The sequence below is a fragment of the Hipposideros armiger genome, unplaced genomic scaffold (genome assembly GCF_001890085.2).
Source record: "Hipposideros armiger isolate ML-2016 unplaced genomic scaffold, ASM189008v1 scaffold_271, whole genome shotgun sequence".
Taxonomy (NCBI): domain Eukaryota; kingdom Metazoa; phylum Chordata; class Mammalia; order Chiroptera; family Hipposideridae; genus Hipposideros; species Hipposideros armiger.
This window is the reverse complement of record NW_017731621.1, coordinates 686,944-699,797: the sequence shown is the minus strand read 5'-3', so window position 1 is coordinate 699,797 and position 12,854 is coordinate 686,944. Positions and strand designations below refer to the sequence as shown.

General features: G+C 38.7%; 1 protein-coding gene across 1 annotated transcript in view; it reads left to right on the top strand.

Annotated features, from left to right (window-relative positions):
- The window catches only part of SEC61A2 (SEC61 translocon subunit alpha 2), a 28,892-nt gene extending 18,776 nt beyond the window's left edge, over nucleotides 1-10,116 (top strand). The window contains exons 7-12 of the mRNA XM_019656987.1: nucleotides 1,035-1,188; nucleotides 2,170-2,330; nucleotides 2,672-2,869; nucleotides 5,611-5,802; nucleotides 6,266-6,342; nucleotides 9,012-10,116. Of these exons, the coding sequence (XP_019512532.1) occupies nucleotides 1,035-1,188; nucleotides 2,170-2,330; nucleotides 2,672-2,869; nucleotides 5,611-5,802; nucleotides 6,266-6,342; nucleotides 9,012-9,198 (969 nt within the window). The 3' untranslated portion in view covers nucleotides 9,199-10,116. The remainder of the gene's footprint in view (nucleotides 1-1,034; nucleotides 1,189-2,169; nucleotides 2,331-2,671; nucleotides 2,870-5,610; nucleotides 5,803-6,265; nucleotides 6,343-9,011) is intronic.
- The last annotated feature ends 2,738 nt before the right edge of the window (nucleotides 10,117-12,854 follow it).

The window sequence follows — 12,854 nt, the reverse complement described above, 5'->3', positions numbered from 1 at the left end:
CACTGGCCCTCATATGTGGGATCCGAACCGGGGCCCTCTGGCATCCCAAGCCAGTTCTTAACCATCGCGCCACTCGGCTGGCCCCCCTTCTACCAGTTTTGAGGTGGCTTCTTTTGCACATCCTTAGTTGTAGGGCTTCAGTTCAGCAAGATTTTAGGAGATTCTCAATGATGGTTTTGTAGTTTAGTTGTAATTTTGATGTGGTCATGAGAGAAGATAAGCACAGCTTCTGCGCCATCTTGACCAGAACTCCAGCTAGGGCTTAATTTTTCATTGATGCATGCTTTTTCAGAGAAATGTCTTCTCCAAGAGGAAAATTAAGAATTTTCAAGTTCATGTAAATTCAAGTTAGTATAGTTTTTTTTTTTTTTTTAAATTATGAGCTTAAGAACCTGGTGAACTCGTAACTATCTTCAAATTTATATTTAGACTTGTTACTATATGTATAGAATGCATTTTTACATTGTTATAATCTGCATACATATTATTTTAGTCTCTACTTTTTTATTTACTTGCAGCTATTATATATAATATACACATAAAATATGCACAATATTATATATAATACTTTAAAAATGTATCAACACAATGTGCATACTTCTCCTTTCCTGGCAGTGTGCAGTCCCATCTTGTTGTTACACCATAATTCATTTGGCCTCTCAATCGCAGGAATTGGGATATGTTCAGTTTCTTGCTATCATAAATTCTACAACTGTGAACATTTTTGTTTTAGTGTTCTTTCCAATAAGCCTTATTTAACATTGTAAGGGAAATTATTCGGTGGTATATAAGTCTATTTTAAAAGTTGAAATGTCTGTTGTATAACATAGCAATATTTCCAGTCATCTGATTTTCAGAATTGGCTGTCGACTAAACTAAAGCAGGTTAAAAGACGCACAGTCATAATAGTGATATTGCACCAGTTAGATTTGAATGTTAGCAATGCCCATACTTTGAAAGTAGTTAGTGGTGCTCGTCTTCCCCTTTCTTGAGTTTTTTCTTGCTTCCGCTTACTTGCATTTCTTTCCCCACAGTTGTTTGTTGCTGGTTTGATTGTGCTGCTGTTAGATGAGCTGCTACAGAAGGGTTACGGCCTGGGGTCTGGTATTTCCCTCTTTATTGCCACCAACATCTGTGAAACCATTGTCTGGAAGGCCTTTAGTCCCACTACTATTAACACTGGCAGAGGTACATGGCACAGTGACTGTGACTGCACGAGTGTTGCTGGGTGTGTGCGACTTTTCATAACACGTAACAGAGCAGTATGTGCCTGTAGACATCCTTTCTGGCTGTCCCAGCAGACAACTGATGCTGTTGTTCAAAAGTTAATAAGCAGAGATTTGTGGAGTATGAAATATTACTTAAAAAAGAATAATATCTAAATGTTAGTCTCTGCTCATTTAAAATTTCAGTAGTTGTAAACAGATTTTTAAAATTTTATTTGCTGGCGTCATTGCTGCATAAGTCATTGATTTGACCCATTTCACCATTCCTAGGGGGATCAAAAGGTAGTGGATTAAGATTTTTCAGATGAAAAAACTGTTACTTGTTTGTACATCAGGGAGCACTAATACTTTTGCTGCTGTTTTACTTGCCTTGATAATAGCACCTAAATTTTGAAATATTTTATTCTGTCTTTGCCTTTACCCATCTCCACTTCCCTCAAATGGCATCCTAGATTTGTAATGGTTAACATCTAAACTGATCCCAGCCTTAAGAAAATAGTAAAAATGGTTTATTAATGTTCTCGGTTAAATAAACTTGAAGGCAAGCTTGATAGAGTCACATGTATCTTTTAATCTGACCTCTTTATTCTGCTTTGCTGCTGCTTTCCCTCCCCGGCCCCCCCATATTCTCTTCCCTTCTCTAAAGTAAAGGAGAGGCAAAAGCATTATGAACTAAGTATTTGCTTTGGTTTATTCTACTTTGGCTGTTTTCATCAAGAATAGTCTCTTGAGAAAACTTCAAATTTATGCTAAAAAGATACATTTTGCCTCAACGATCTAAATATTATTAGAAGCTCCACACATGGCTATATCAGAAAGTAACATTGATGAATTATTTTGACTCATTTTCTGCTGTTCACTGGGGTTTCAAGGTTATTTGTTTTGACCTTTGGGACAACTTTGGATGATGCATCTGTAGTTAATTTCTCTCTTGGTTTCTCAGGTACCGAGTTTGAGGGTGCAGTCATAGCTCTCTTTCATTTACTGGCCACCAGGACGGACAAAGTCCGAGCTTTAAGGGAGGCTTTCTATCGTCAGAACTTACCCAATCTCATGAACCTTATTGCTACTGTTTTTGTGTTTGCCGTTGTTATATATTTTCAGGTAAGTATGCTCTCTTTGCTTAATTAAGTGGGATGTGGGCTTTTATTTTGCTCTGAAAAAGAAGAATGACATTTGAAATGTTAGTATCTGATAAGTCAATGTTTAAAACTCTAGTCAAGCAAATAATTCCATTCTTTATTTTCTTACGAATAATTCCATTCTTTAGAGGTGCAAATAAAAAGGATGAAAATGAAATAGAAAAGGTTTCCTATTTGTATGTCTCTGTGTGGAAGAGAAAGTTTCATTAGCATTATCTTTTCTTACTCTTGTTATTGTTTTGGCTCTCTGTATTCTTGACATGATATGTACAATTCTTCTTACTCTTAATTTTCACTGTTCAGGGATTTCGTGTTGACTTGCCCATTAAGTCGGCCCGGTATCGAGGACAGTACAGTAGCTATCCCATCAAGCTCTTCTACACCTCGAACATCCCCATTATTCTGCAGTCGGCCTTAGTGTCAAACCTGTATGTGATTTCCCAGATGCTGTCTGTTCGATTTAGTGGCAACTTTCTAGTTAATTTACTAGGACAGTGGGCGGTAAGTATTTTATTTATTCTCTGTTTAAATTTTTTGTAATTTGCATTTCATGGTTACATTTTTAACTGAAAGAGATGAGCCATAATTGAAGCAGTTGCTATAACATTTTCAGATTCACTTACAGGGTTTATGAGTTAAGTGGAAGAATTGATAAGTGTTGTAAAACTAAGATTGACCAGGTGATTTTTATTATTATTTTCCTGTCTAGGAAGCATTTTCACATCTCATTTGAATGATGCTTTAAGCTAAAATCACTGTTGTGCTCATGAAAGTGATTCCCTGTTTTGTAATCTCATTCCACTACTGTCTAGAATAATGTTTTGTAAAAAGCAGCTATTTGCTGATTATATATAGGATACTAAAATCATCCTTTTGTGTTTCCCCACATTTTTCATGGCCTAAATGGCAATGAAATGGTTTGTGATTAACTGGCCTAGAGACAGGCACTTAATTACTAGACTGAAGAGAGAACAGAGTTGCTAGAAATAGAATCCAGTAAAGTCTGACTGCCTCTTGCCGGTCCTCTTCGTCATAGCTTCTTCTAAAGCAATCCCGCCACATTGTTATTGAAGTGTTATTGTAGGATTGAATTTTGATCGGTTTCATTCTATCATCTAACCAAGCAGTATTTTTTCACCCCTAAAACTATAGAGTTAAAAAAGATTAAGATTCTTTATTCCTTTGCAGAGTATGTAATTCTAGAATTTGTATTCCACTAAAGAATATATTTTTTACAGTCATCGTTCCTACAATATGGTGCTTATTCTATACATTTATCTTAATATGCTGTCTTTTGCATTATAAGTTATAGTGACTGATATCTTTCTGCTTTTACTAAAGGTCTTTTTTTTTTAATTTAAAGTTTAACAGGATAAGACATTGACTCTTGAATGTTAGTTGGAGGAAATAGAATTCCCTTTGTAATACTCCTTTCCACTCTTTCTTTTACATTAAAAATATTTTTTTTCAATTACAGTTGACATACAATGTTATATTAGTCTCAGGTGTACAGCATAGTGATTAGATATTTATATAAATTACGAAGTGATCCCCCGATAAGTCTAGTATCCATCTGGCGCCATACATAGTTGTCACAGTATTATTGACTATATTCTCTATGCTGTACTTTACATCCCTGTGACTATTTCGTAACTACCAGTTTGTACTTCTTAATTCCTTCCCCCTTTTCACCCTGTCTCCCAAACTGTTTCCCATCTGGCAACCATTAGTTCTCTGAATCTAAGACTCTGTTTCTGTTTTGATTGTTTATTTTGTTTTTGTTCAACATATAAGTGAAATCATACGGTATTTGTCTTTCTCTGTCTGACTTCACTTAGCACAGTACCTTCTAGGTCCATCCATGTTGCAGATGGCAAGGTTTCATTCTTTTTTACAGCCGAGTAATAGTCCATTGCATAAATGTACCACATCTTTATTCATTCAGCTTCCTCCTCCTCCTCTCCCTCCCTCCTCCTCCCTCTCAAGCCAACTCCTAACCAACGCGCCATTTGGCCGGCCCCTGATTAGTTCTTTTTTGGATTTTCTACCTCCTTTTTTGTGTTTTGTATCTCTTTTTTGAAGTTCTCACTGAGATCATGTAGTCTTCCTCTAAGTTCATTGAGTTTCCTTATAACCAGTGCTTTGAACTCTGCATCAGTTAGATTGCTTGCCTCCATTTTGCTTAGTTCTTTTTCTAAAGTTTTGTCCTGTTCTTTCATTTGGGACATGTTTCTTTGTCTCCTTGTCTTGGCTGCCTCCCTGTGTTCATCGCAGTGTATTAGGTAGCTCTGCCTCCTTTCCCATTCAGGACACAGAAATTTGCTTACCCGTGATGAGGGGAGGAAGCTGTCTCTTCCCTCATGAACTAATAGTTCCGTAATTATCACTATAATAATTTCAGAGTAACAAATGCATTGGATGGTTTTATGGAGTGTGTTGTGATCTTGACTAAGACTTTTTAATGAGAGAATTATTGGGAAATTGAATTTGTCTATAAACAGTGCTTTTGATTTGGGAATAGTAAAGTAATTCTAAGGGCACAGTAAAGGAATCATTTGGAACTTGTAAATGCAGGAATCAGATACTTTAATCATTGCAACCTGTAATTGCCTTCTCATAGCCTGTATCTCAAAACTTTTATTTAATATGACCAAATACATGCTGTTTCTATTTCTGTTACTATAAAAATTCTTAAATACTTGTGTGGATAAAAATCCCATTATAAATATTTATTAAAAGAGTCTTCCTTTTAATACACAAACAAAATAAAGTTGATGCAGTGAGTTGTTAGACTTCTGTCAATATTTCAGTTGATTGCGTTCTTAATAGAATACTTTGAAATGAAAGACTCATGTGTAAGGGTCTTAATATGTTGAATACTCATATATTTCTGAAAACTTCATATTCTAAAAGTAATCAGAGATCAACTATAAATATAACCATGTTCCTATCTTCAGTAAGAGAAGGAAGATTCTTCTTATAGATGTATTACAATGTTGGTTTTAAAAATCGTTCTTCTGTTAATAACATGTTCACATGTTTATGTAAGACGTGTTCACTATATAATTTTGAAGGAGTGAAGATATTAGCTACCAAAGCAAATCCTTAAGTTATATAGAGCCATTAGCTGTAGGTGCTTTGAGCTAAAAACATTGTCATAATTTTTGAGGAGTTTGATAAGTTAAAAATGTGTGCTGGACCAGCTAGTTTGGCCATTTGTCCTTTTCATTCTTGTTCCGTAGGATGTCAGCGGCGGAGGCCCTGCTCGCTCGTACCCAGTGGGAGGCCTTTGTTATTACCTGTCTCCTCCGGAGTCCATGGGTGCTATATTTGAGGATCCTGTCCATGTGGTTGTGTATATCATCTTCATGCTGGGGTCATGTGCTTTCTTTTCTAAGACGTGGATAGAGGTGTCTGGTTCCTCAGCCAAAGATGTAAGTATTTGGTTTATTTGAAAATAAAAATACAGTTTTTAGGTGTCAAAGTGGTACTTGATACCCTCGTACTTACTTTTGTAATTTATACTTTAATTCATACATTCTTAATGAGTTATGTTACCCCAAGGGGTTAAAAATTGGTTCCTGGAGGTGAAACATTTATAGATTTTACAATGGCTTGTGATCCTCCGAAGCTCAATCCTACTTGACAAAATCTTCCTTAGTATTTGTCTTGAGGGATGTGATAATGAAAAGGACTGAGAAAAACTGGTTTTGTGTATGGGTAACGGAGCTGTGCAGTATTATGACCTCAGTTGCCTCAGGTTTAATGGGAATGTGACAGTGCCCGCTTCAGGTTTCTGTCTTGTTAGTGTGTGCAAAGCACTTTCCACAGAACCTGGTAGATAGTGAACAGTGAGAAGGTAGAGTTCGATTTTAAAAATTGTTTTTCTCCTGGCAGGTAGCTAAACAGCTTAAGGAACAGCAAATGGTTATGAGGGGCCACAGAGATACCTCTATGGTTCATGAGCTTAATAGGTAAGGTCATTAGATTTAATCCTTGATGGAGGGGCGGGAGGAAGGGGAGCATGTACTCCGTATTTCAATCTGTCTTTCGTTTATTGGCAGATATTATTCTTTATTTGTTTACATTCGTATTTGAAGCATTTCTCTTCTGCTTCCCACAAAAAGACCAAAATTTAACACAAAACTTAATTGTTCTCCACATCAAAATGACACCTAAATTATTTTAATTGAAATTGTGTTCTCTTCACTGCTCAGCCAAGTGTTAAAATGTTGTACATAGGAGGTTCTCATTGTTGGTGGGCTGTACAGAAAATCACCTGGGAGCGTATAAGAAACATTGATATCCCATCTCCAGGAATTGTGATTTATTTGGTCCGGAGTGGGTCTTAGGCATTGGTATTTTGTTTTTTTATAACAGCTTTGTTGAGCTATAATCCACATACCATGTAATTCACTTATTTGAAGTATATGGTTTAGTGTTTTTTTTAGTTTATTCAGAGTGTGTAATCATTACACTCTAATTTTAAAAACATTGTCATCACCCAGAAAGAAACCTTGTACCCATTAGTTATTCCTCATTCCTACTCCTCTCTCCCGTCCCCCCAGCCAACACCTTTTTACCTTCTGTCTCTATAGATTTGCCTGTTCTGGACATTTCATATACATGGAATTATAATATGTGGTCTTTTGTGAGTAGCTTGTTTTACTTAGCATAGTGTTTTCAGGTTTCACCCATTATTTGTGAATACTATTCCATTGTACGGATATACTCCATTTTTTTATCCTTTCATCAGTTGTTGGAAATTTGGGTTGTTTTCCACTTTTTGGCCATCATGAATAATGCTGTTATGAGCATGCTTGCATAAGGTTTGTCTGTTTTCATTTCTCTAGGAGTGGACGTCTGTTTTCATTTCTCTAGTAGTGGAGTGGTTGGGTCATGTAGTAACTGTTTAACATGTTGAGGAACTGCTACACCATCTTCCAGTGGCTGTACCATCCCGCATCCCCACCAGCAGACTGAGATCCAGTTGGTGCACATCCTGGCCAGCACTAGTTTTTTTGCTTTTAGATTAGTATAAAGCCACTGAGAGGGGATGTAGTGTTAGCTCATTGTGGTTTTGATTTGCTTTGCTTTTCCCTGATGAGTAATGATGTTGAAGATTTTTCATGTTGATCAGCCGTTGTTTGGAGAAGTGTGTATTCATTATTAATTGGGTTGTTTTTTGTTACTGAGCTGTAAGATTTTTTAAAAAATATTTTGGATATGTCTTGTCAGGTTCATTTGCAAGTATTTTGTCTCATTCTCTGGGTTGTCTTTTCACTTTCCTTTTTTTTTTTTTTCTTTTAATTGGGGTATTGGGGGAGGGGAACAGCCAAGTTGTTGTTCTTCAATCTTAGTTGTGGAGGGCACAGCTTGCTCAGCTCCCAAATCCAGTTGCCATCCAGCTGCCCATCCGCAGCTCATGGCCTCTAAGCTCAAGGTGCTGTGTTCAATTTTAGTTGAGGGTGGGCGTAGCCACCATCCCATGTGGGAGTCGAACCCGGCAGCCTTGTTGTTAAGAGCAAACGCTGTATCCACTGAGCCATCCAAGTGGCAGCTCAGCTTAAGGTGCCGAATTCAGTCTTAGTTGCAGGTGGGTGTAGCCCAACATCAAACAGGCAATCTTGTTGTTAGGAGCACATGCTCTTACCAGCTGAGCCATCCTGCTGCCTGTCGGTAGCTCAGCGACAGCTCAGCTTGGGCGCAGCGTCACTGGCCCATGTGGGAATCAAACCGGTGGCCCTGTTGCTCAGAGCTCACGCTCTTAAGGCTAACTCTTAACCAACTGAGCCACTCGGCCGGCCCGTCTTTTCACTTTCTTGATGGTGCCCTTTGATGCACAAGTTTTTAAGTGAAATTCAGTGTATCTGTTTCATCTTTGGATGGTTTGTGCTGTTTTTAGTGTTGTATCTAAGAAACCATTGCCTAACCCAAGGTCACAAAGATTTATTCATTTTCCCTTAGGAGTCTCAGCTCTTTATGTTTTAACTCTGTGGTTTTCTTTGAGCTAATTTTTGTGTTTGGGTGTGAGATAGGGGTCCAGATTCCTTCTTATGTGGATATCAAATTGCCCCATAATCATTTGTTCAAAAGGCCTTAGTATTTATTTAAACTTTATTTATTGGTAATACAAATTGCAGAGAATAGTATGAATCTCCACGCACCCAAGTATATCCAATTCTTGTTTCCTTTACCATCTCCCCCAATCTTTTTTTCCCATTTCTTTCTAGAATATTTTAAATACAATCCCATTATTTTTAACAGTTTTCCAGGTGAATCTAATGTGCAGCCAAGGTTGAGTTACTGTTGGAAGAGAATCATCCAAATCTTTCACATAAATTTAATACTTTGAAATCATTTTGAAATGTACTCACCTAGAAGAGGGAGCTAAAGGTTATCGATTTAAAAATGAAACATTTTAACACCACATCTAACTCGATCCTAATCTGCCATCAAAATCATGTACTGCTGTGGCTATTTCCTGATCTGTGAAAATCAGGGAGTCAGCTCATTCTCTTAATCAGTTTGCATCAGCACTAACCGCTGTGGACAGCCCCGTTCCCTGTGGGATTAGATGAGTTACACCGGGCACCTAGCTGCTTCAGTCCCCTCTGCCTCCTGACTCGGCTTTGTCTTCCAGGTACATCCCCACCGCCGCGGCGTTCGGAGGGCTGTGCATCGGCGCCCTGTCCGTGTTGGCTGACTTCCTGGGGGCCATTGGCTCTGGCACTGGAATTCTGCTCGCAGTCACTATTATTTATCAGTATTTTGAAATATTCGTTAAGGAACAGGCTGAAGTAGGCGGGATGGGTGCTTTGTTTTTCTAAATGTTCCCATACTTCTTTTTGTGTGTGTGAAAGGGAAAACATTTCGACATTGTTCTTGTCAAATGCTGGTTCCCCTTTTCTCCCATTTGTTTTCAAGTGCTAACTGTCCCATTTCTGAAATGGGCACCACGCTACGCCTGTGTGCAGCATTAGTACCAGCTGCCTTAAAACTAAAGTTTACATTATTCGTTAGAAAATGTACCTGTAGTGTTGCCTGTGATGCTGGAAACCAGTGTACCCGCCTTGCCGTGTTCCGTTGTGACGGTGAGATGGTGACGTGGATCAGTTTTGCACACAACATTCAAAACACTCAGTATTCCCCCCCACTTGTTTAAAAATAAATGTAGTTCAGATTGCCACTTTCCAGTATTTTTGGGCTTATTTAATGAGTTCTGGAACATTTATATCTAATCTATATTTTAGATATAATTACTTTTTATACTTTTTAAACTCATAGTATCCATGTTCCAACCCCCCTCTCCGGCCCTCCCTTTATTTGTCCCTTCTCAAAGCAGCCACTTAGCCCAGAGGGGCACATCAAGCTTCAGAGTTCCTTCTGTCCCTAGAAACAACTTAGAATTACTCTTCCTGTTTTCCATCCCTTTCTTCCTAGTGACAGCGCGGTCGGTGCTGTTTTTACTGTATTGGCTATGCCTTTGAATTCCAAGTACCTTGAGAATGCTTTCAAGATACTATGCCCCAGTTTTTTCTTCCTCTTAAATCCCTAAAGCAAAGATCTAATTCTCAAGCAATGTCTGTAGCTCAGTGGGGGTGAACAATGAGTAATTCATGCTAGGAATCTGTGTACGTTATTGTACTTTATAGCAACAACATGAGTGTAAACAGTAGACAATAAACTTTTATTTCATACAACTTTCAGTTGTGTTGGCAAAATAAAAAATCTGGTATTAAATGTTTTGTACAGGTTTTTTGTAGGTTCATTATATTAATCATATAAAATCCATCCTGAGATGCTTATTGCCAAGGGTCACATGTAATCAATTTACTATTTAATCCTAAAATACTGAGGGACAGTGACCAACTTAAGGTTACTCAGTTATGTGACTAACATTTGGAAAGAACAGGGAAACAATGGTCTCAGATATCCCAGCCTCCATTTGAAATAGCAGTTCTTTGTCAATAATTCATTTTTTAAAGTATGTGCATTATTGTCCAGAAAGAGGAAAAACTTAATTTTTGAGATATCCTTTTCAGAAGTATGGTTTTCCATCATTGTTTACCTTCTTAGTAAGTGCAGGAAGTAAACCCTATTTCACGTAGTATCACACAGCCAAGTAACGACAGGGCCAAGGCAGGCAGGACAGTAACGAACGTCAGCCTGAGAATACCTTTCAGGGCTGCAGGCCATCGTTATGGTAGAAATAGGGACCCAGTGTTATATCTGATTTTTTTTCCCCAAGAGGAGGTAAAAATGCTTTTATAGGACACCTTCAACTTAAATGCTGACACATTAACAGTGCCAGCCAATGAAAATGTCCAGACAGCCAGTTCTCAAACTAATTTCCAAAGCATAGCCTTTGGTGTATTTATAGATATCATAAATGGCATTAGGGGTATGTTCTAGGATTTAGCTATCACTTCTAAATTGCACTCAGTTAGGAGGAGTAAAAAGCAGCAGGGACAAGTAAGAGGTTACAAATCTCTCTCCATCAACAGTTAAGAGTAGGTCTCTCGGGCCGGCTGAGTGGTGTGATGGTTGAGAACTGGCTTGGGATGCCAGAGGGCCCCGGTTCGGATCCCACATATGAGGGCCAGTGACACTGCCCTCTACAGCTAAGATGCTGAACAACAGCGAGCTGGGCTGCCGTGAGTCACCAGCGACGGCGGAGGCTGCAGCCCCTGCGGCAGTGGGTTGCCATGGGCTACCGTGTGTAGCCAGCATGAGTGGCCAAGCAGCCGCAGTAAGCGGCTGTCCAGAAGCCGGCGACTGATCTGCCTCGCCCGGGAAGAGCGCAATGATGGTGCCAACTTGGGCCAGTGAAGCAACGTCCTCCACAACTAGACTGAAGAACAAAAGGACAGCAACTTGTCTGTTCCCCTTCCCCCAATTCCCCAGCGCTGTTCCCATCCCCACAATTCCCCAATAAAAATCTTAAAAAAAAGAGTAAGTCTCTCAGTTCCCATAGGGAGTGGGTTTGGAAGAACTGGAGAGACTGGTCTGTGCTGGAGTCATATTTTACATATGCGTTGTCTCTTCTTGATTTTTGAAGGAGGGTAGTACAGGGAAATTATAGGATTTGGTCCTTGAGAGCTCAGGGAAAAAGATTAAGAACTCTGGGGAATCATGACGCCCATGTTTAAAAACAAGGATTTTTAAAAAGAGGTTAGAGGCACAGGGGAAGGCTACTATTAGAGCAAGTAATTGGGGGCTTAATTTTCACAATATTTATGAGGAGAGTAGACTTGATCTCTGTAGTTCTGTGGTTCCATAATTCTTTCCGTCCTTGTTGAAGTACAATATAAAGATCTTATATTTTTGCTCAAAAGTATCTCTGGCAAAGACAATGAACCTGTGGACAAATGAACTATATTGCAGCATTCTGGGCATTAGTACGCCAATTATTACCTGGTTCTGTGGGGCCTTGCTTGACCCCTGGGTCCAGGGCTGGAATCATGACTTAGGGCTGGCCAATGAGAATCATCCTGAGACTTGTGGGGTGGGCAGCTAAGCTGAAAAGGCAATGATCCTGGAGCTACTGGAGGCCATAAGTCAACCCAAGAGCTAAGGTCAGTCAAGAAGTAAGGATGGGAGTGACTAGTTAGCTCCCTTGGTTAGAGCATGGTGCTGGTAATACCAAAGTTGCCAATTCGATCCCCGCATGGGCCACCAAGAGCTGCACCCTCCTTTAAAAAAAAAAAAGTCAACTATGTATAGGCAATGACCATGGCTGTTCCCCAATAAAATTTTAAAAAATAAAGAAGATGGCCCAGTAGTAACCCTGGTAGACCTTTTGGATGCACGAGCCAGAAACAGTCCATTTTTTCCTTTAAATAGTTTGTATTGTGTTTCTGGTACTTGCTAACCTTGCTGGCTACACTCATGGTTTAACACCAAGACAATACTGCCCCAAACTGTATAAATCTTGTTACTATGCATTTGCCTTTTAGAAACTTCAAGTACTTTTTGAGGTAAGGATAGGAAATGAGATTCTAAAGTATGTCCACATGCTTAAGGGAAGGGCCCTGTATTTTCATTAGCCTCTTGACACAGTGAGTGGAATCAACCATTTTTCATTACATAAGAGCTGGTTTACCTTCAGTAATAGCTAGATGGATATAATGACAATAGCTACATGTAAACATTTCCTTATCACAAATGTTACTGATTTTATATCCTCTGCGATGCAGATTAATTCTATATAGTAGATAATTCAGTTAGGAGGGGCCAAGAAAGTCCCAATGTTTCTTTTAAAACTGTTTAAACACTAATGTAGTAAAGAGTTATTTGCACATAGAATTTTGTGTTGTGGGTTGCGGGTGGCAAATTGCTGACCTAATTTGGAATTCAGATTTCCTACAAAAATACCCCTATCTCCTGGACTAGATTAGAAAAGTAACAGATGAAGTTAAAAACAAAAACTGGATAAACATATCTGCGTTTATGTTCTTTTTCATTAATATTAGCTGGAGTTGAG